Source organism: Vicugna pacos, chromosome 18 (genome assembly GCF_048564905.1).
Source record: "Vicugna pacos chromosome 18, VicPac4, whole genome shotgun sequence".
Taxonomy (NCBI): Eukaryota; Metazoa; Chordata; class Mammalia; order Artiodactyla; family Camelidae; genus Vicugna; species Vicugna pacos.
In genome coordinates, this window is record NC_133004.1 from 24,493,080 (window position 1) to 24,513,979 (window position 20,900).

At 49.4% G+C, this 20,900-nt stretch overlaps 1 protein-coding gene across 3 annotated transcripts in view; it reads left to right on the forward strand.

Moving 5' to 3' along the window:
- The window catches only part of ABCC1 (ATP binding cassette subfamily C member 1 (ABCC1 blood group)), a 126,582-nt gene that overhangs the window by 47,282 nt on the left and 58,400 nt on the right, over positions 1 to 20,900 (forward strand). For all 3 annotated transcript variants that reach the window (XM_072942669.1, XM_072942668.1, XM_072942670.1), the window contains exons 6-10: positions 6,805 to 6,866; positions 8,651 to 8,782; positions 16,798 to 17,028; positions 17,678 to 17,855; positions 19,038 to 19,199. In XM_072942669.1, the coding sequence (XP_072798770.1) occupies positions 6,805 to 6,866; positions 8,651 to 8,782; positions 16,798 to 17,028; positions 17,678 to 17,855; positions 19,038 to 19,199 (765 nt within the window). The remainder of the gene's footprint in view (positions 1 to 6,804; positions 6,867 to 8,650; positions 8,783 to 16,797; positions 17,029 to 17,677; positions 17,856 to 19,037; positions 19,200 to 20,900) is intronic.

The following is a 20,900-nucleotide window of genomic DNA, read 5'->3' on the forward strand; positions in this document are numbered from 1 at the left end:
CCTGCTTCCCTGGCAGGGCTGCTCCCCTGGGCCTGGCTGGGCTTTGGGAGCCTGGGTGAGGCTGGCTCAAGGCAAATGTGGCAAGCAGTAGACCCTCACTTCTCAAAGTCAGGTCCTAGAACTGGCCACATTGACCTTCCCTGAGTGCTCATTAGAAATGCAGAATCTCAGGCCTGCTGAGTCCTGCCAAGTCAGGGACTCACGTCAACAAGATCCTTGGGTGGCTGAAAAACACCAGTTTAGTACATTCTTAAAAAAAAAAAAAACATAAAGAGATGCTGAGCTCTGGCTAATGATTTGCACGATGAAGTGTCTGGGGGAAGGATACTAATGTATTTAAAGTCAGTTTTAGACACCAAAAATCTTAGCTGGCTGGTTGGTTAGAGATATGTGATAAAAAGTAAGTTTAACAAAATTTTGACTTGGAGAATCTAGTTGTTGGGCGGATGGGTACTCGCTGTGGAAGTCTTTCAACTTTTCTGGAGGTTTGAAATGCTCTTAGTAAAATATTCCAAATGTGTGGAGAAGAACTAAAAATATCTCTCACACCAAATGAAAGGTCAAGGGTGGAATTGGGTGTCACCATAAAGATTTGGAATTTTGATCTGATGGAGGATTTCTCTGCCTAGTGGGGGTAGGGTGACACACTGAGGTTGGACGTGTTTTGGAGGATCCTTCTAGCTGAAAGGAGGACACATGGGACATGGAGAGGCTGGTGGCTCTTAGGAAGCCATTACTGGGGTCCAGGCAGCTTGAGAGGAGCGCTAGGGTGGACAGTGACCTGGTGTGTGGTAGATCATCGAAAACCAGGATAAGAAAGTGGACAAGTTCATGGGAAAAGGGCAATGTGCACATGGTGTGTGCTGCAGTAGAAGAAATTGTGGTCCTGTGCCCGGAAGAGGTTTGCACAGCTGATAAGTGGCAGAGCCAAAAGAAAACACCAGTGTTACAAGTTGTACCAACGAATTTCTTATTGTCGGATGTTTAGGTGGTTCCAGTGAATAATAATAATAGCAGCCTTGTGTTAGTACGTAAAATTAACTTACTTAATCCTTAAAGCACCCGAGTTTGCTTTAAGGTGGGGCTGTGAGTCTCCCCCTATTTTATAGATGAGGACACCGAGGTTCAGAGTGGTGAAGGGTCTTGCCTAAGTTCCCAAGGCTGGATCAAGAGCCCTTCCACTGGGTGAGCCCTTCACATCTGAGCATGTGTCAGCATTACCTGGAGGGCTTGTTAAAACACAGGTCATTGCTGGGCTTCTCAATCAGTAGGTCTGGGGGTGCCCAGGCATTTCCATTTCTAGCAACTTCCCAGGCACTTATGGGGCCGTCTTTGACAACCCCTGGTCTCAGCCATGCTGCTGCCTCAGGCATCCCTTCCTGCTGGGCATTTTGGTGTGCTGAGTCAGAGTAACTGGCAGAAAACTGAATCAAAACCAGAAAAGGTGGGTGGAGACCCAGAGAATTCCTGACGAAAAAGCCAGAAAGCCCAGGGCCCCAGGCAAGGTCCTCAGAGTGCCCCCTGTGCGAGGTAAAGGACGAGCCCTTCTCAAAGAACCAGTGCCTGGGGCTGTTGTACCAAATTAGTTTAAACCTCATGATTTCTGGCCACATCGCCCAGCGCCAGGTATAGCTGCCAGGGAACGCAGCCCTCTGTTTGCATTAATCTCCCTCGTTCTCTTTCCCCTCCTGCAGCCGGGGCCCGTCTGAATGATTCTCCTTTCTAAATGAAGTAGGGGATCAGTTAATGAACCTCCATCTTCCCGGGACAGGAGTTACCCGATTCCAGTCTCACAGGCCCGGAAACCCCGCACTGGCAGCCCTGGCTTTTTCACGTCGTGAATTATGCCAGCAAGTTCTGCTCGGCTTTGGTTGAATGGAATGTTGCCCAGATCCTTGTCCAGCCGCCTCCCTTTTTTTTTTTTTCCTTCTTTTTTAATGATCATTTCTTGACTACTTCAGAACTCTGTTATCACACAAGGCCTTTCCTATCAGATAGGGACTTCCAGAAACTTTGCTCCCAAACTGATGCCCTTTCTGGTGCTGGTGACAGGACCCGTGTCTGCCCGCTGTGACTTCCAGTAATCTGAAAATCTGTATCTGATTCCAGAGAAGAGAGGAGGACTGGGGAGACAAACTTCAGAAGGCTCTTGGGTTGTACATGTTAGAAACTGAAATGTTTGTGTTGCTCATCCAACCTTACTGCACCTGGAGGGTGAATTTTGTCACCAGGGCTGCAATTTTTAACTAGCCAGAGTGAGGATTAATCTTTACCCACCCTCTGGGCCATCATTGGTCACAGTGTCAGGGGTAGGACCCCATGTGGGTACCGTTGGGTATAAAGGGAATGAATTCACCAACAGGTTGCTTCATTCTTTTTTTCCTCCCAGTTTTATTGAGAAATAATTGACGTACGGCACTGTATAAAATTTAAGGTGTGTAGCGTTGATTTACACATGTTGGGAAACAATGACCACAGTAGGTTTAGTTAACAACATCTATTGTTTCGTACAGATAGAATCAAAGGAAAAGAAAAAAGCAGTTTTTAAATTTATAAATGTTAGATGAAGATGGAATTCCTCCTTCCTCCTCCTCTCCCCCAAATTTTATTGTACTTTAAATGATAATCAGTAGTTAGTGCTGGCATTGTTAGGACAATGTAACTGTTGTTCCCTGCAGACCCTGATAGAATACTGTGTTTACATCTCTTTTTTTTTTTTTTTAAATTGAAGTGTCATTGACCGGCAGCACAGTTTGAGGCGCACAGCATGGTGATTCGCTATTTCCATGCATTACAAAATGATCACGATAAGTCTAGGTTGCTTCATTCTTGACCCACCGCTGCTGGGGTTGCCTGGTTTTGAAGGAATGCCAGGGCTTGTGAGGCCCCTGTGTGGGTAAGCCTGACACCCCTGCACGCGCACCAGGCCTGTGTGCAGGTTAGAGGAAGGCGTCTCGCCCCCTCTGGGCAGATGAATTTGAGAAAGTTCCTGCTTAGGCTGACGCGGCACTGCCCTCCCACCCGTGGCACAGGCACGGGCTGCCCTTCAGCCCCGACTCGCCCCCTCGGCTGGGCATCTTTGTGAAGGGGTGGTTCTGTGTTGATGCCAAGACTGAAAGAAGACTGGATTTAGAGGCAAAAGGACGTCGCTTGGCGCTCTGGTTTCTCTCCTTAATTTTTTTTTTTAGTATATTTTTATTGAGGTAAAGTCAGTTGACAGTGTCAGTTTCTGGTGTACAGCACAATGCTTCAGTCACATAGGAACATACATATATTCATTTTCATATTCTTTTTTACCATAAGTTACTACAAGATACTGAATATAGTTCCCTGTGCTGCACAGTAGGACCTTATTTATTTATTTTACATATAGTACTTAGTATCTGCAAGTCTCGAACTCCCAATTTATCCCTTCCCACCCTCTTCCCCACTGGTAACCGTAAGTTTGTTTTCTGTGTCTGTGAGTCTGTTTCTGTTTTGTAAGTAAGTTATTTGTCTTTTCTTTTTTTTTAAGATTCCACATACAAGTGCTATCATATGGTATTTTTCTTTCTTTTTCCCTTAAGAATTGTCATCGTTGGTATCTTGAGGTCTGACTTAAGCAGGGGGCAGCCAGCGTTCTCTGTAAAGAGGCAGACAGTAAATATTTTAGCCTTGTGGACCACGTGGTCTGTCGCAGCTGCTCAGCTGTGCTGCTGTAGCCCAGAAGCCGACGTGAATGACACGGAAATGAATGGGCATTGCTGTGCCCGAGGAAACTGTTCTGCAAGCAGCCAGACTGTGGGCCTCCGTTTGCCAGCCCTGATGTGAAGCATCTGGTACAGTGCTTGGTGTGTCATGGTCTGCAGGAGACAGCAGACTTGTTGCTGAGCTTACTGCTAGTGTCACTGCTTGAGCTGTTACTCTGTGCCAGGGGCCATTCTGAGTACTTCTCAGGCTTTATCTTACTTAATCTCATCATCACCAAGTAAGTTGGCCAAGGCCCCTCAGCTGGTAAGTGGCAGAGCTGGGATCCAAGCTCTTCCTCTAAACAAGTTGTTCACACATGGGCACCGCCCGCACCGCTCCCCCTGCCCTTTCCACCCCCAGCCCTGCACCCTGTGTTTCGTTGTTGCTGCAGCTCTCACCGTGGATAGTTATATATTTGTATGCATCTTAATTTGTTTACTGTCCGTCTCCCCCAAGGTGGGAGGCGATACCGGGTGGAGACCTCACTGTCTTGTGTGTTATCTCTGTCTTGGATATACTTAGCTGCCTCCTGGCATAGAAGCAGGTCCGCCCTCAGTATTTGCTTAAGAAATAAATGAATCATTGCCAGCTGTGTCCCTCCCAGTCCCCTTCTCTGCCAGCACCTTAGCTTTTCACAGTGGGTAGGAACTGGGCTACAGTTGAAGTGCATTTGCCATTCCCTGATAACCCACCCACTCCCGGAAGAAAAAACCAACCAACAGAGCAAATGCCACCGCCTCCTCCAGGAATAATGTTGCTGCCTTAGGTTGGAAAAATTCCAGCTCACGACACAGTCCCATGGATCTCCTTTCCCTTGTCCCTCCTCGCGGTCCTGTGAGGTAGGCTGAGCAGTAGGACTAATTGCTCCCATTTCCTAGATGTGAAAACTGAGACTTGAAAGTGACAGAAGTGTACAGCATGGTGTAATGAACTGCCACGGACTGTTTACCCTGTATCGCATGTTAACATTTCAGTCTGTACCTCTGAATGACAAGGAATTTTTAATTCTTAATAATTTTTTATTTTGAAATAACTTGACTCACAAAAAGTTACAAATATTATAGAGTCCTGTAACTTTCCAGTTTTCCAATTTTCCATGGTGATAATATCTCAGAGATATTATCAGAGATTTAAGCAGTGAAACAGCGATACCTTATGTGGCCTAAAAACATAGATAACAGCCCTTTAATATCATTAAGCATTGTAATAATCCATTGTGGTTGCAAAATGGTACAACCTCTTACATTATAGCATTCCTCCTTCATTTGTTAGCTGGACCATTTTTATGCAAAGACACTTCTCATCTCTTTGGTCATCCTGGGGCATCATAGACAAATGCTTCTTTCCCTTTTCTGTTTTCAAAACGGCTTGATTCATTAGCATCTTTCATCAGTGATACCAAGAGGCTTTCCTTCTTTTCCAGTATCAAGATGAACCTGTGTTTTTAAACATATGTGATGTGCTTCAGTCCTTTTGACTTACCATCTGTATCACAGCTCAGATTGTCCCTTTCTGGGCTCTTGGGAGCCACTTCTGGTTGCTTCTGTGGCCTTAATAAGCCACCTCCTGTCGGGTGTGACAAGATGTTCAGGACTTACTATCTTGTACATTTCTTGCCCAGCCACTTTACCAAGGAGAGTCTGGGAGTTAAAAACAAAAACTCAGTGCTGGGGCCCACCCCAAACCAGCTAAGTCAGAATCTCGGGGTGAGGGAAGGAAGTGAGGCAGAAACAGGGTTTTTTTCACGTGCTCCGAGGCTGGATGGAAAACCACTTGGGTGTAGTGTATTCTCTCATCGGCCTCTCCAGTGCCTCATCAGTACAATTCTGGAACGTTGAAAGGTGTCCTGAGCTAATGATCTCATCATTGCCTGGCGACCTCACCTTCAGTAACACTTGTGTTTCAGAATTTAGACCTGAACGTATTGGCATTGCAAGCCAGTCCTTGTGTGCAGTCCCCGAGGCTCTGTGCAGCTGATCCATTCCTTGTTGGTGTGGTGTTGAACTGAAGGTCATCTCTGAGCTCTGGGAAAGAGGTTATTTGAAAGCTTGCTGAGAATCTGTGGATGACTTTCTGTTGCCCTTGGGATGGAGACCAAAATTCCTTATGTGGCCTCCAGTGTGGACTGCTCAGGCCTCTTCTTGGTTCTGGGAGCCGGCGATGTTCCCCTCTACCACAGGGCCTTTGCATGGACGTGTCTCTCTGCTAGGACTGTCCTGCCTCACCCTTTCACTTAGTTATCCTCTCCTCACTCTTCAGACCCCAGTTTGAATGCCTTCCCTGACCTCTGTCAGCTAGATCAGCCCGATGAGGTACCTGATGTTTTGGGGCTCACATTGTCTCCCCTGCTGCTAGCTGTGGGACCCTGGGCAGGTCTTTTCATTTCTCTGCCATTCAGTTTCTTAACCACAAAGTGAGGACAATGCTTTTACCTACTTTGTAGTGTGGTTATGAAGATTAAACACTTAAAACAGAGCTAGCTAGCAGAGAGTGTTTGCAGGTTGTATATTATTATTATGATGATGATCAATATCCCGGAATAGGATTGTGTGTATTTGCTCAGATCTGTATACAGGTGGTAGGCACATAGTAAGTACGTGCTCAGAAAATGCTTGTTGAATGAATGAATGAATGAATGGAAGAGATGAAGTAGGAACAGTAGTAACTCCATACTCAAGGTTCTGTGAGGAGGTTAAGATGATGCTAGTACTTTGTAGAGCGCCTGACACATTGCAGATGCACAGTGCACATTTACTGAGTAAGCAGACGAGTGAAGTAAAGTGGGGACAGCAAGAGCACCGGGTTCACCGCGTGGCTGTGGGGATTAAGGCAGGTATGGGACACGTACCATTTCTGTGCACAGCAGACACGCAGGAAGTGATTGTCTGGTGAAGCTGGAGGATCTGCCATGTGTTTCTTTCAAGGCCACTGGGGCTCAGAAGAGGAATTCTTTCGGGGTGCGTGTTGGTGGCGTGAGAGTGGCCGCTGGTCTCCTGGGAGGGAGAGCAGGCATAGATGAGAAGTTTAATCATCCATTTCCCTTTTGCTCCCCACCCTGTGTCTTCTCTCCACTAGAACCCTTGCCCAGAATCCAGCGCCTCCTTCCTTTCCAGAATCACCTTCTGGTGGATCACAGGGTAAGTCCTTGCCCCCAGATGGCGGGCGGGGGCTGGGCTATGAGTGTGCAACTGGGGTCCCCGCGCTCCCTCCATCGCTCTTTCCGGCAGAGCTGTGTCCTGAATGTGCCCTGCCCTGGGCCCGGGGTCCAAGACTCTGACCCTGTCCCCACATTCAGGTGATAAATTCATGGACCTAAACATCTTGGGCCTCTGTGGACTGCTTAGCCTGGGTGGCTGTGAGCTGCACGCTCTTGGCCCAGCCTCCGATTTGGCTATTTTTTTGCACTAGGGGTCATTATTATCACTGGCATTGTTTCCGCCCATTAGAAAAATTGATGCTTGTGCACCGTAGGAAAAATGGGTGAGAGAAGTGTGCATAGAACAACGGTAGCAAAGCGCCAGAGAAAGCCACCGTCTACAGCTCAGTACATGCCCGTCTCACCGTGCTTTCATTTGCGTATTTTTTTTCCTGCACATTGTCAGCATCTTACTGGGGGTTATTTAAATCCCTTCCCCCTTCCCTCATAAGCACTGTTCCTTGTCTTTATAAACTTTTAGCAAACATGTTTTCTTTTAATTAAATATTTTTCTTGATTATTTTTTAATGACTGTTAACATCGCTGGGACAGTTGGTGCGCTCTGAACACGGGCTGCAGGTCGGGGCAGCCAGGCTCACAATTCTGATTTGGGTTATTGTTCTCTGTTTATTTCAGAGCATGTCCTTTTTCTTAGGGGGATACACACTCATGTTTGGGGTAAAGAGGTGTAGAGTCTGCAGCCTCCTCTGAAATGGTTCAGGAAAAAAGATCCAGGCGTGGTTCATTTTTTTACGCTTCCCGGATACCGCGTTATGTACAAACGGACGGTTTGTCAGTGCCCTGGGTCAGGTGCATCTGTTGGCGCCATTTTTCCAACAGCGTTTGCTCACTTCCGGTGTCTGTGTCACATTTTGGTAATTCTCACAGTACTTCAAGCTTCTTCATTATTATTACATTTGTTATGGTGGCCTGTGGTCCTTGATGTTACTACTGTGACTCGCTGAAGGCTCAGATGATGGTTAGCATTTTTTTCTAGCAAATAAAGTATTTTTAAGTTAAGCTCTATGTATCGTTTTTTAGACATAATGATGCTGCACACTTAATAGACTGCAGGAAAGTGTAAACATAACTTTTACGTGGGAAACCAGAAAATTCCTGTGACTTGCTTTATTGCGATACTCGCTTTATTGCGGCGTCTGGAATAGAACCCACCGTCTCGCCTCGGTCTGCCTGTATGAGTTCACATACATGCGTGTTTAGAGATGGAGACAGATTCAGCACAGTGGCCGTGTTGACAGTGGTGAACCTGGTGAAGGGTAAACAGAATTCTTTGTACAATTCCTGCGATTTTTCTCTGTGACTTTGAAATTTTTCCAAATAACAAGTAAAAGTATTAGATTTACTCTTTTATTATGAAAGAGTTCAAACCATAGAAAGGATAGTCTGATAAACCTCAATACACTTATCACCCAGTTTGACGATAGTTAACGCTTTGCTGTATCAGCCTTAAAAGTTTTTCCTCCTAAATCATCTGCATGTATCTCTAAAACAGGAGGCCGTTTTTCCTGGGCGACCTATCAGAATTAGCAGTAATGGTTTAATGTGCCCAAACATCCACCCATATTCAGATTTTCCTGAGCGCAGGGCTGCCTCTGGTCGCAGCGGACCACCATGGCAGGGAGGGCGGGCTGGCAGGCGTGTGTGGTGAGGACCATTGTCCTCCTCCCGACGCTCATCTCCTCCCCTCTTGTGTCTTGGCTGCAGGATGATGGTCCGGGGCTACCGCCAGCCCCTGGAGAACACTGACCTCTGGTCCCTAAATAAGGAGGACACTTCAGAAGAAGTTGTGCCCGTTTTGGTGAAGAACTGGAAGAAGGAATGTGCCAAGTCCAGAAAGTGAGTGTCAGCCCTCCTGCCAAGGGGAAGCCAGAACTCTCTAGGGCGACCTGGTCACCTCCCTCCCTCCACTGGGGCCCAGAATGGTGGCAGTGCCACCTCTTCCTTAGCTTCATCATTCCAAGGAGGCAGCTTCACTCCTGCAAGCCTCAGTTTGCTCATCTACAAAATGGGGTAGAGTCTGACATGTAACCAAGGCGATTCGGGAAGAAAAAAGGAAAAATGTCAAGTGGGTGAACGATTCTTTGTCGTGCCCTCAGCGAGCGTGAGCCTGGGTGTGCAGCTCTGCCCTCCCGGAGCCAGTCTCGTTTTCTCTGCCCCTCCCTGAGCACCCGGCATCTCGAGCGCCCTTGCTGTTTTAAGTGTTTGGGTTCAGCATGCCAAGGCCACTGTTCCATGAGGTACTCAGCCTGAGAAGCCCCAGTCGAGGATGATTTAGATGCTACCGGATTTTTGTTTTTCAATAGACATTGCTTTTTAGAGCAGTTTTCGTTTCACAGTGGTCCTGAGCAGAGAAGGTGCAGACACACACAGCCTCCCCCGGGTCAGCATCGCCCCCAAGGGGCACATTGGTTCAGTCGGTGAGCCGACGTTAGCACATCGTTATCACCTGTGCGTTCATGGGTTACGTCAGGGTTCATTCGCTCTTGGTGTCCGGGATTTCAGACAACCCTCCACTGCAAGCTGCATGCCACCTCTTGATCTCTGTCTTCGGGTTATTTTGGGAATCAGGCCAGAGCCTCCCCAGCACATACCTTATTTCATCGGGTCTAAGACGTCATCAGCCTTGTGATGCATTATTATTTTCTGCACCAATGAGAAAGAAAAACGGCTACCAGTTAAACCAGGGCATGTCATTAACTTTAGAGGCAGCCTGTGTCCAGAGGAGCCAGATGAGACAGTGGATGGTGGCTGTCTTTACTCCTGTTGTCTTTATGGGGTTGGGCCTGTGATTCGCTTTTGAGAGCCGGCTGAAGAGGGGGCCAGCCTAGTGTGTAGGACTCCCCACAGAGCAGCCGGCCTTCCAGGAGGGAAGCCCAGGCTCAGGATCTGATTCCTCACCCGTTGTGGGAACGCCCAAGTTCCAGGTCTTCAGTCAGGCCCAGGCAGTGGGTGGGAATTTGGGACATCCATGTTGCTGGCCACCATGAAACCAGCAAAAGACTTAATGACTCTGTGCTGTGGCCTATTCGGGGTGGCATAGATAGAGAAGTTGCCTCGTGGGAGGCGGATTGAGCTTGAGCCTCTGTGGCCGAGCGCTGTGAGGAGATGGCCGGTGTCCTGCACACGTGTGGCTGCAGCCGGGGTCCATGACCTAGTTGGAGGTTCTCAGGCAGAGATGGGGCCCTCCGGGTCCCTTCGAGCTGGCCCTGCAGCATCCTTCCTGATGAGAACACTGTGTTCTCAGCCTGGGTTGCCCAAGTCTCACTGACCACTTGGCTCAGTCTTTTCCCCATGGTGGGTGGCAGGGCTGCCCACCCTGGTGTCCCTTGGGGCTCACCCAGTGAGCGGGTGCTGAAGATGTGGGCGAGGCCGACCACGGGGCTTCCTGGGAAGAGGACCGGCTTTGAACGTGAAGCTCCATCTCGGGCTTGGCCCTTCACTGATTTGTTCAACAGGTGGTTCCTGCTGATGTGCTGGGTGCTGTTTAGACCCTGGAGGTTCGGAGAGTGGAACAAAACAGGCTTCTTGTTTGGTGCCACTTACATTCCATGTGGGAGACAGGACGTTGGGAGTCAGGCATACACTGCTGAGAAACTTTGGAGAGCGAATGTGATGAGGAGGTTAAAATGGGGGCATGAGGGCAAAAGTGACTGAGGGAGCTATTACAGGTACGGACGGTGGTCAGGGGTGGCCTCTCGGAGAAGATGCTATTTGAGCAGAGATTCGTGTTGAAGGAGGGAATGGGCCATGTGCAAATGTGGGAAAGGGCTTTCCGTTTGTTAGGAGCAGCTAGTGCAAAGGTCCTGCGGTGGAAGTGAGTGTGGCATGCGTCTGGAGCAGCAGGGGGCCAGTAATGCTTGAGTGGAGTGAGAGATGGGGAGAGCAGGAGGAGGAGTTGCCTGGATCTCATAGGCTGTGGTATTAAATGCAGTGAGAAGACAGAGGTGGGCTTTGTGCAGGGTAGAGGCATGTCCGGAGCTCTGCTTCAGAACAAGAATTGGGCTGCCCTCGGGAAAGTGGATGGTGGGGTGAGAGTAGAGGCAGATGTGAGCCTGAGCCAGCCTCTGTGCCCCTTACGGGCATGGGTGCTGATGGGGAGAGTCCTGTGCTCTGTGCTCTGGGTGCCCCCGGGGAGCAGGTGATGGAGGCCTGGGCAGGGGGGCTACCTTGGCTTCCTGGCCTCAGGTCTGGACTCCCCTCACCGCCAGCTCCTCTCCTCACCCCTGAGGGACTCCTCTCAGGAGTCAGGTCTGAACTGCTCCTCCTGCCACCACGTCTGGGTTTTAAAATCCAGTGCTTCATTGGTTCTCATCAAATGATTTTGAGTTTAACAAAATGGAGTGGAAATTTCTTGGCGTACAGCCTCCCATAAGTTAAGGCCATTTTGGACCATGGTTGCTGCTGGAGTGACTGAAACATGGTTTAGCAGCTTTGGAAAGGAGTTGGGCGTTTTTTTAAAAAAGTTAAGCAGTTCTGATACCACCCAGCCATTCTACTCCTAGGCATATACGCAGGAGAACTGAAGACATACATGTTCATCAACCTGTATCGGAGTGTTTGTAGTATAGAGGTGTTATGTGTGCTGGCCAAAGCTGGAAGCAACCCAGGCGTCCATTAACAAGTGCAAATCATGGCGTAGCCATCAAGGGAGCACATCTGAGCAAGGCGAAGGGTTGAACTGTCGATACACTCAGCAACGGAAAAGTCTCGAAATAATTACACTGAGTGAACGAAGCCAAGCAGAAACACATACTCAGTGATTCCATGTATACAATTCCAGAAAACCAAAGCAGATCTGTAGTGGTGGGAGTCAGCTCAGTGGTGGCCTGAGGTAGAGAGATAGGAGGGAGAAATTGCAGAGGGCAGGACAGCTCTGTGGGTGTGATAGGTGTGTTCGTGAGCTTGGTTTCCCTGATAGTCTCGTGGGTGTGTAAGTGTGTCAGAGGTCATCAAATCGTACACTTTAAATATGTGCCCTTGATCGTAACATCAGTTACCCCAGTAAAGCTGTGTGTAAAAAAGCAGTAGTGTTCAGAGAAGAGGTGACCATTTTACCTAAGAGTCTCTATTTCATAAAGGAATGCAAATAGCAAATAGCAAACAAAAAAACAAAAGAAAACGAACCCCCCTGAAATGTGAAGCTGTTCTCAACCTTTCAGACCCATTGCCCCCTTGAATAGCAAAAGATTCTGTGGCACCTCCTTTATTGTACTTTAAGGAGATATATAAAAGTAACCCACCCATGTATCTAATTTAAAAAATCAGCATAATATTCTTGCTAGACTTCAACAGAAAACTAAAAGGGGGGGAGGATTTATAACAACGCCACTTATGTCTGTGTGTAAACGTTCAGGCACATGCTAGCACGTAGAATGAAGAGTCACTGCTTGTTCCTAAGTGGAGAATTCCCCGCGGCAGCTGCAAATCCCAACCTACCTGATCTGGTGGCTCTAGAGACCAGAACCATTGCTGCCCTCATCAACAAGTTTTTGCAAGGTGGTGACTAATGCTTGGCAAAATTCCAAACAAAACTTAATTTGTGCAATAGCTGCATTTCTGAAGAAAGTCAAGGTGTATTTAAAGTTGCAAAAAAAATGTACACACTATGTGTGGATTTATGTCAAAGATGGAGTTAAATTCTAGGTGTAGGTGCTTTTAGGCAGGCTCTTAACCTGCATGGACGGTCTGGTGGGACCTTCTTCCTTTGGGATGGTTCTGCGTGGCAGAGAAGATCTGGTCTCTGGCCCGGTCTTTGTGACCATCAGAGAACGAGAAACCCCCTTGACAGCCTGTTTTTGAGAAACAAAAAGCGCTCACCAACAACAACAGAAAGGGGAAGAACGCTTTTGAGTCATTTATGTCTTGTAAGCAGCACAGTCGGAGTCGTGCCAGGACTCTATGCTTCCCGTGCCGGGGCCTGGGCGGGCAGGTGGTTGCCGCTCCCTCCCGCCTGTGGTTTCCCGAAGTGTTGTCCTGTATATTGTGAGCGCTAAGGAGAATGAAAATGTGCGTGAAGTTTGTAAAACCCATTCTCTGCAATCGTAGGTCACATCTGCCCTCCTATGTTATACCAGGTATTATGAGTCACAGAGTACATCCAGAAAATTTAGAATTTTCATTGAGCTATGACCTTTTTGAGCTTGTGATTTTGCCTTTGCCGCAACATTAAAGGTCTTACTCATTTAGTGAATGACAAGCGAAGCCTGCAGGAGCTCCTCGATGTCCTTTGGTTGATTCACGCCCCTCCCTGTCTGTTCTCTCTGTTCTGCTCTGGTCACCTGAGGTTCTTGGAAGGGCTGTCTCACCTATTTTCAAAATCCTTTAGCTCCAGGCCGGCTCATCGTATTCCCTCTGCCTGGAGCACCCTTTCCTTCCCCAGGCGGGCCTGCTCCCTCATCCTGCAGGTCTAGGTTTGGATGTCACCTCCTCCAGGAAGCCCCTATGGTAGCCCCCCTCACACAGGCTTGTGAAGTCACCTCTGCCGATCCGTTTCTCCCACCAGGCTGCTCCGTGGCGGGGCTCTCCCCAGTGCTTGGCCCAGAGCAGTGCGTTCGCAGCAGAGAGATCGATGGGCACCTTTGCTCACGTGGGAATCCAGACAAGGGAGCAAGTTCCTTTTCCTTCCCAGCCTCCAGCTTCCCCACCCATTTCTGTTCCCCTGTCCTGGGCAGTTTTCTCCTGACTCAGACCTTCCCTCTCCAACTTTCCTTTCCCCTCCCAGCCAGACCATTCACATGCCCTGCTTTCTTCTTCTCCCTCCAGGAGCGCCTTCCTCCCTAGGGGGCCTCTTGTTCACTTGGTATTTTTTGTTTCCTGACTCGGCCTTAGCTCATCCCTTCCACTGCTCTTGACCTCTCCCACCCAGGCCTGAGCCTTCCTCCTCTGTCCGCCTGAGACTGTCTCCCTGGCCCTTTGGCCACCCATCTCCTGGCCACAGAAAGCAGCCCTGGCTCAGCGGCAGCCCATGTAGGCCCAGCGCCAGGGCCCAGCTTAGGAAGCGGTGCAGGGAGTGGACCAGAAGGGGCCTGCGGCGCTCCCTTCTCCCTGCCCTGTCTCCCTGCCCTTCTTGCCAAGAGGATGTGTGTGTGCTGAACAAAATCCTACTCGAGGTCCCCGCCAGAACCTCAGCTCCAGGGGGAGTCGGAAAGATGAGCGGGGCGACCTTGTGCGGTGACACTGACATCATGAGAAATGATTTCCCCCGAAAGATGCCCACACCCTGATCCCCAGAACCTGAGCGTGTCACGCCACGTGGCAGAGGGACTTTGCAGATGGGATTAATAATCAAGTTCAGGGTTTTGAGACAGGGAGACAATTCCGGGTTACTTGGGTGTGCCTGCTGTAATCGTCACCCGCCTCGTTAGAAGTCAGAGATACGATGCCACGCGGCCGACGTTGAAGGTGGAGGTGGAAGCCGCGTGCCCGGGCATGTAGGCATCTTCCAGAAGCTGGAAAAGTTGGAAACAGATTTTTCCCTTGAGCCTGTGGACTCAGTTTAGATTTCTGGCCTTCACAACTCTTGAGATGTTAAATTTGTGTTGTTCTAAGCCACTGAGTTTGTGTTCGTTGGATACAGCAACCCTAGGAAATTCTCCAACTTCACACAGAGTTTAGATTTTATTCTGGATGTGGTGGGAGGCCAAAAGTGGAGTCCAAGTAGGAGAATGATGCATTTTAGGAAGGTGCCCCCCGGCTGCCGCGCAGGGAATTGGTTGTCAGGCAGCGAGAGTGGAGGGAAGTAGAGGGAGCAGTGAGGAGGCTGCAGCAAAGGTCACTAGCATGAGTCACAGGCTGTGGTGGTGGAAAGCATGGCTGGATGACTGCACACATCCCGGGGGTGAAGGACAGGACACGTGCCTGACTGGGCCTGGGGAGCATGGAGGAGAAGGGGTCAAGGATGAGTCCCATGTTTCAGGTCCTTTCCTAGGGTGAGGAGCTCCGAGGGGAAGGACACGGACTTGACAGAGCCCAGACCTGTGCCCATGGTTTGGAGTAGGGTCAGAGGAGGGAGCCAGGGCAGGTTGGGAGGCTGTGGTCTCCAGGAGGGCATTTCAGCTGGTCCAGATGGTCAGATGCAGCATAGATGGGAGAGGCAGGAATCCTGTGTGAGGGAGTGCTGTTCAGGGAGCTGATGCCATGGAAGAATTTTGCAAATTGTGAATGTTAGGTTTGGGTGGGGGTAAAGCTTGGGTGTATATTTCAGGGATGGAGGCCACGTTTGACCATTTGAGGATATTGCTTTGATTGCATTTTGGGAGAGGGAAGCTGCATCTGTCACTGCATAACAAGTTACCCCAAAACGTAGCAGCTTTACATAGCATGGACATTTACTGTCTCACACAGTGTCTCTGGGTTGGGGGATCTGGCCAGCTGGGTGGTTCTGGCTCGGGATTCTGTCATGGGTGCAGTCAGGATGTCAGCCAGGACTGCAGTCATGTGAAGTCTTGACTGGGACTACGGATCTGCTTCCACACTGCACATGGTTGGCAAGACCATGCTAGCTGTTAGCTTAGCTAGGTCTCTGGTTGAGTGTCCTCACCACCCAGCAGTTGGCTTTGCCCAGAGAGGATGATGCAGTGTTGTGGCATGAAAGAAGCCATGGTGCTTTCTGCAGCCTTGCCTTGGAAGTGACAGTCACTCTCCATCATTTCTGTAATTTCCTACTTTGAGTGGGAGAGGCCTCCACGGGGGCCTGTACAAGGGCTCTGATTTCTCAACATCCTTGCAAATGTTGTTATCTGACTTTCTAACGATAGCCATCCTAGTGCGTGTGAAGCAGTATCTCATCTTGGTTTTGATTTGCATTTCCCTGATGACTAAGAATAAGTTTCACGTGCTCATACCATCCGCATGTCTTCACTGCGCCTTTTAAAACTGGATTGTCTTTTTCATATTGAGTTGTAACAGCTCCTTATGTGCTCTAGTGACAAGTCCCTTATCAGATGTTTGATTTGCAAATATTTCCTCCCATTCTGTGGGTTGTCTTTTCACTTCTTGAAGCACGGAAGTGTTTTTTCTTTTTTTATCTTTGATGAGTTTCAGTTAATTTTTTTTCCTTTTGTTGCCTTTGCTTTTGGTGTCATATGTAAGAATCCATTGCTAAATCCAAGGTCATAAAGATTTGCCCCTATGTTGCCTTCTAAGAATTTTAGAGTTTTAGCTCTATGTTAGGTCTTTCATCCATTTCGAGTTAATTTTTGTTTACAGTGTGAGGCAGGGGTCCAGCTTCACTCCTCTGCCTGTAGCTGTGTGATTTCCCAGCACCGTTTGTGGAAAAGATTGTTCTTGTTCCATTGAATGGTCGTGACAACCTTGTCAAACATCAATTAGGTTTATTTCTGGATATTTAAATTCTGTTACATTGGTCCCTATATATGCCTATCCTTATCCCTGTCTTGGTTACGATTGCTTTTTAGTAAGTTTTGAAATCAGGAAATGTGAATCCTCCAACTTGGCTTTTCTTTTTCAAGATGGTTTTGGTTATTTTGGATTCCATGTGAATTTTAGGATTAGCTTGTCCATTTCTAGGAAGGAGCCCGCCGGGATCCTGATAGAAATTATGTTGATTCAGGAAGGCGATTTTGGTTGTCCTTCACCTCTTTTAACTCATTTAATTTTCACAAAAGTAGGAGGCAGGCCCTACTTTTGTCCCCATTTTACAGATGAGGAAACTAAGGCCTAGAGAGGTTAAAGAACTTGTCTGTGTTTACCAAGCAGACTGGGATCCTGGGTCTGTGGTCGTAAGCACTGTGTCCAGCTGTCTCTCTGTGCGGAATGGCTCACTTTGGCCAGGCCTCCCAGGGGATGGACTGATTCCCTGGCAGACCCCACAACTGCTTCTCGTGTTCCAGGCAGCCGGTGAAGATCGTGTACTCCTCCAAGGATCCCGCCAAGCTGAAAGGGAGCTCCAAGGTGGATGTGAACGAGGAGGCCGAGGCTCTGATTGTCAAGTCCCCCCAGAAGGAGCGAGACCCGTCCCTGTTCAAGGTGTTATACAAGACCTTCGGGCCCTATTTCCTCATGAGCTTCTTGTTCAAGGCCCTGCACGACCTGATGATGTTTGCCGGCCCGGAGATCTTGAAGTAAGGCCTCCCCCGTCATAGCTGGGCACCTCTTCCCGTCCTTGACTTCCCCCTTGCAACACCCCTGCCCCTCCCGTCGGATCATGTGCCGTACCCAGTGTTGGGGGGTGCTCTCGGCTGGGGCTCTCCATCCCTAACTGCTTTGCCTGGTGCTTTGCTTTAAGAAAACCGTCTTAATCAAGGCCACGCTGGTTGCAAGTAACAGAAACCGACTAGGTTCCCCTAAAGCCAAAGGGGGAGGATAGAGGATTATCTTGGGAAACTAAGAGCAAGGAAATGTCAGATGGCATGAAAGTTGCAAAAAACCAGAAAGGAGGTCACCTCTCTTTCTGTTTACCTACGTGCATGCCCACCTCCCCCCTCTCTGCTTCTCTCTCTGTGTCTCTCTTTTTGGGACCACACGTTCATTCTCTTTCCCTCCTTACCTCTGTCCCTTGTGCTCCCTGCTTGGTCACTTTTGGGTGATGACCCTGGATGAGCGTGCTGGGCCACCCACACGGTCGCCACCACACGGGCTGGGCTCCCACTCACAAAGCTGAAGCAGTGACGCCCAGTCTGGGAGAAAGTCAAAACGCTGAAACCAGGGAACCTGTCCCCGCACATGTGTCGCAGGCTTGTCATGCCGGGCCCTGTCCTCGCTGCCCTGCAGGTTGCTCATCAACTTCGTGAACGATAAGAAGGCCCCGGACTGGCAGGGCTACCTTTACACGGCGCTGCTGTTCGTCAGCGCCTGCCTGCAGACCCTCGTGCTGCACCAGTACTTCCACATCTGCTTCGTCAGCGGCATGCGCATCAAGACCGCTGTCATCGGGGCCGTCTACCGGAAGGTGGGTGAAGGCTGCGCTGGCTCGTCCCCGGGGCCACCCCGGAGCAGTGGCACGGCGGGAGCGTCAGGCGTGAGACCTTAGCCACAGTGACTTCAGGGGTGAGCCTGTGCGATGTCCGTGAGCCCCCAGGGTCAGCTGCGGGTAATTGAATTTCTTCGGTGGCACGTGATTTGGGGAGATCTAGGTTCAGATCCTTGCTCTGCTAGTAATATTCTGAGTGTGAATATTCTGACTTTCTAACTCCATCTGAACTGAGCAGCTGGTACGTTCCCTAGATGATAAATACTCAGCTGATATCCGTGCACAGGTAACCTTAAAGGAACTGGATTATCTCCTCAGTCCCTTCGTTTCTTAGCCTCTGGGCCCTATGCGTTGGGAAGAGACTCTCCAGCAGATAGTCAGGAAAGATGGACTTGATCATTGGTTGTCAGCCCTCTCTGCAAGTTAGACTCACCTGGAGCGCATCAAGATCTGCCGAGGCCCAGGCGGCACCCCCACCAGCCAAGTCAGGATCTCTGAGGGTGGGGCCCGGGCATCAGTAGTTCTAAAACTCCTCAGGTGAGAGTATGAAGCCACATTAAAAAACCAGGAGGATTTTCCCTCCAGGAGATGTTTGGCAGTGTCTGCAGACATGTTTGGTTGTCATAAGTGGGGGTGAGGGCATCAAGTGGATGGAGGTTGGGGACGCTGCTGAACATCCTTCAGTGCACTAGACAGCCCCTCAAAGAACGGTCCAGCCTCAAATGTCAGTAGTACCAAGGATGAGAAACCATGGCCGAGACCTTGGTCCTTCAGCCTGATCTGGGGACCAGCATCACCTGGGTGCTTGTTAGAAATGCAGAGTCCCACGCCCTGCCCCAGTCCTACTGAGTCAGTAACTGCACCATAACAAACTCCCTGACGGGGTGGGAAGTGAAGTCTGTGAAGCCCTGGTTTTGGCGACCTCTGAGGTCCCCTCCGTACCGAAGAGCTCAAGATGGACAGGCAGTGAGCGCTGTCAATAAGAGTAGGGGCTTTGTGACAAGACGCATGAGCTGGGGAGGCAGATAAGCGGGCAGGAGAGGAGAGCAGAGCAGCGGCCTTTCCACTGTTGAGAGTCTTCTTCCTCCACATGGGCCTGGAGGGAGGGCCCAGGGCTGTCACCTGCCACACTCACCCTCTTCCCTCTCCTCTCTCCCGCAGGCTCTGGTGATCACCAACGCAGCCAGAAAATCTTCCACCGTCGGGGAGATCGTCAACCTCATGTCCGTGGACGCCCAGAGGTTCATGGACCTGGCCACGTACATTAACATGATCTGGTCAGCTCCTCTGCAAGTCATCCTTGCCCTCTACCTCCTGTGGCTGGTGTGTGTTTGACGTCGTTCCCGGGGCGCATGGGGAGGGACCTCCACGTGTGGGCGGCGGGGGCGGGGGAGTGGGTGTTGTGCCAGTGATAAGAACCTGCATAGCGCACTGGCGTTTCTTGCCATCGTTCACATTTTATTTCCTGGCCTGTCAGCCAGTTCCTTTCTTCAGTTGTTGGGTTATGTTCTCTGTGGTAGCGTGATATTTGTTTGCATTTGTTTCTTCTTGACAGTGTATGCAGTTAACAACCCTATAACATTCACACTGTATTTCTCCCTCTGTATCCTCCCGAATGCTAACCGACTCACTTACTCACTAGTCTCAGATTATGTTGGTCAAGAGTCTCTTGGTTGTAGGGGGTAGAAATCCATCTTAGAGTAACTTAAGCAAATAAAGAGAATCTTGTGGGTGAACGTAACTGAAAAGTCCAGGGGTTCGGCTTCAGATATGGATGGATCCAGGAGTTCAAACAGTGCTGCAAGGACTCATGCTCTTTCATCATTCCTTGGCCCTGTGTTTCTCTGAGTTCACTTCTTTCTCAGTGGGCTTTCTTCAGATGGCTCCATAGCTCTGGGCTTATATCATCTTTATGGATAGTGGTGCCAAGAAAAGAGAATACACTGTTTTCCTCTTTGCTGCAGCCAGAGTCCCAGGGAGCAATCTGATTGGCCTGACAGAGTCCTGTTCACATCTGTGAACAAATCACTGTGAAATAGGAGGCAGAGTTCTCCGGTTAGGCAGCCTGGGTCCCATGCTCGCTCTCATTCTGTGGAGGTGGGAGTGACAGCCCTTCCACGTGGGGGAAGAGCCATTCCGAAATATAAATATGACGAGCAAAGATGCTCATAGCCTCATACATGCCTTATTCTTTTCTACCTCTGAGCCTTTGCACATCCCTTTCCTTCCACCAGGAACTCCCTTTTCTCTTTCCTCACGATGGATGAAATCCCACCCAAATTTCAAGGCTATAACAGTTGCCTCTTCCACTGAATTTTTTCCCTCTCAGTTAAATGGACTTCCTCCATCAGAGAGACGTCTTGGGGCATCCACTTTCCTAGAAGGTGCCGTCATGGAACACTTCTTTTAGAGCTGCCTTCAGAGATGGTTTGTGACCCGCTGAGAAAATTGCTTTGTTTTAGATGAGAGTTGCTGAATGTGTTACTGGTATCCGGGGCTGGGTAATTCTTTTCTGTTGAGGTAACCGTCCTGTGCATTGTAGGGGGTTTAGCAACATCCCTGGCCTCTACCCACTAGGTACCAATAACACTACACCTCCCCTCCCCCACACTCCCACCACCACTTATGACAAGTGTCTCCAGGCATTGCCACATGTCCCCTGGGAGAATACTCCTCTCTGGTTGGGAACCACTACTTTAGACCCAAGATAGAATTTCTCTGTTTGGTGGTCAAGAACACAACGTAGGATAGCCTCAATGTCTCTGTAAGCCTCAATGTCCTCATCTGTAAAGTGGTGATAACAAGGGAGCCTCATCATAGTGACGTTGGGACCGCTGAATAAATTAGTTCACGCAGCGTTCATAGAGCAGGACGCGGTCCACGGGCGTGCTTGGTATCTTTTCGTGACCGCTGCTTGCTGTCAGAGCTGATTGCGAATGTTTTAGATTGCTGGTGGAAGTCACCTTCGTTCTCAAAGGTTGATTAATCCTCACTGGGCAGAGAGACACCACAGAAACCGTTAGG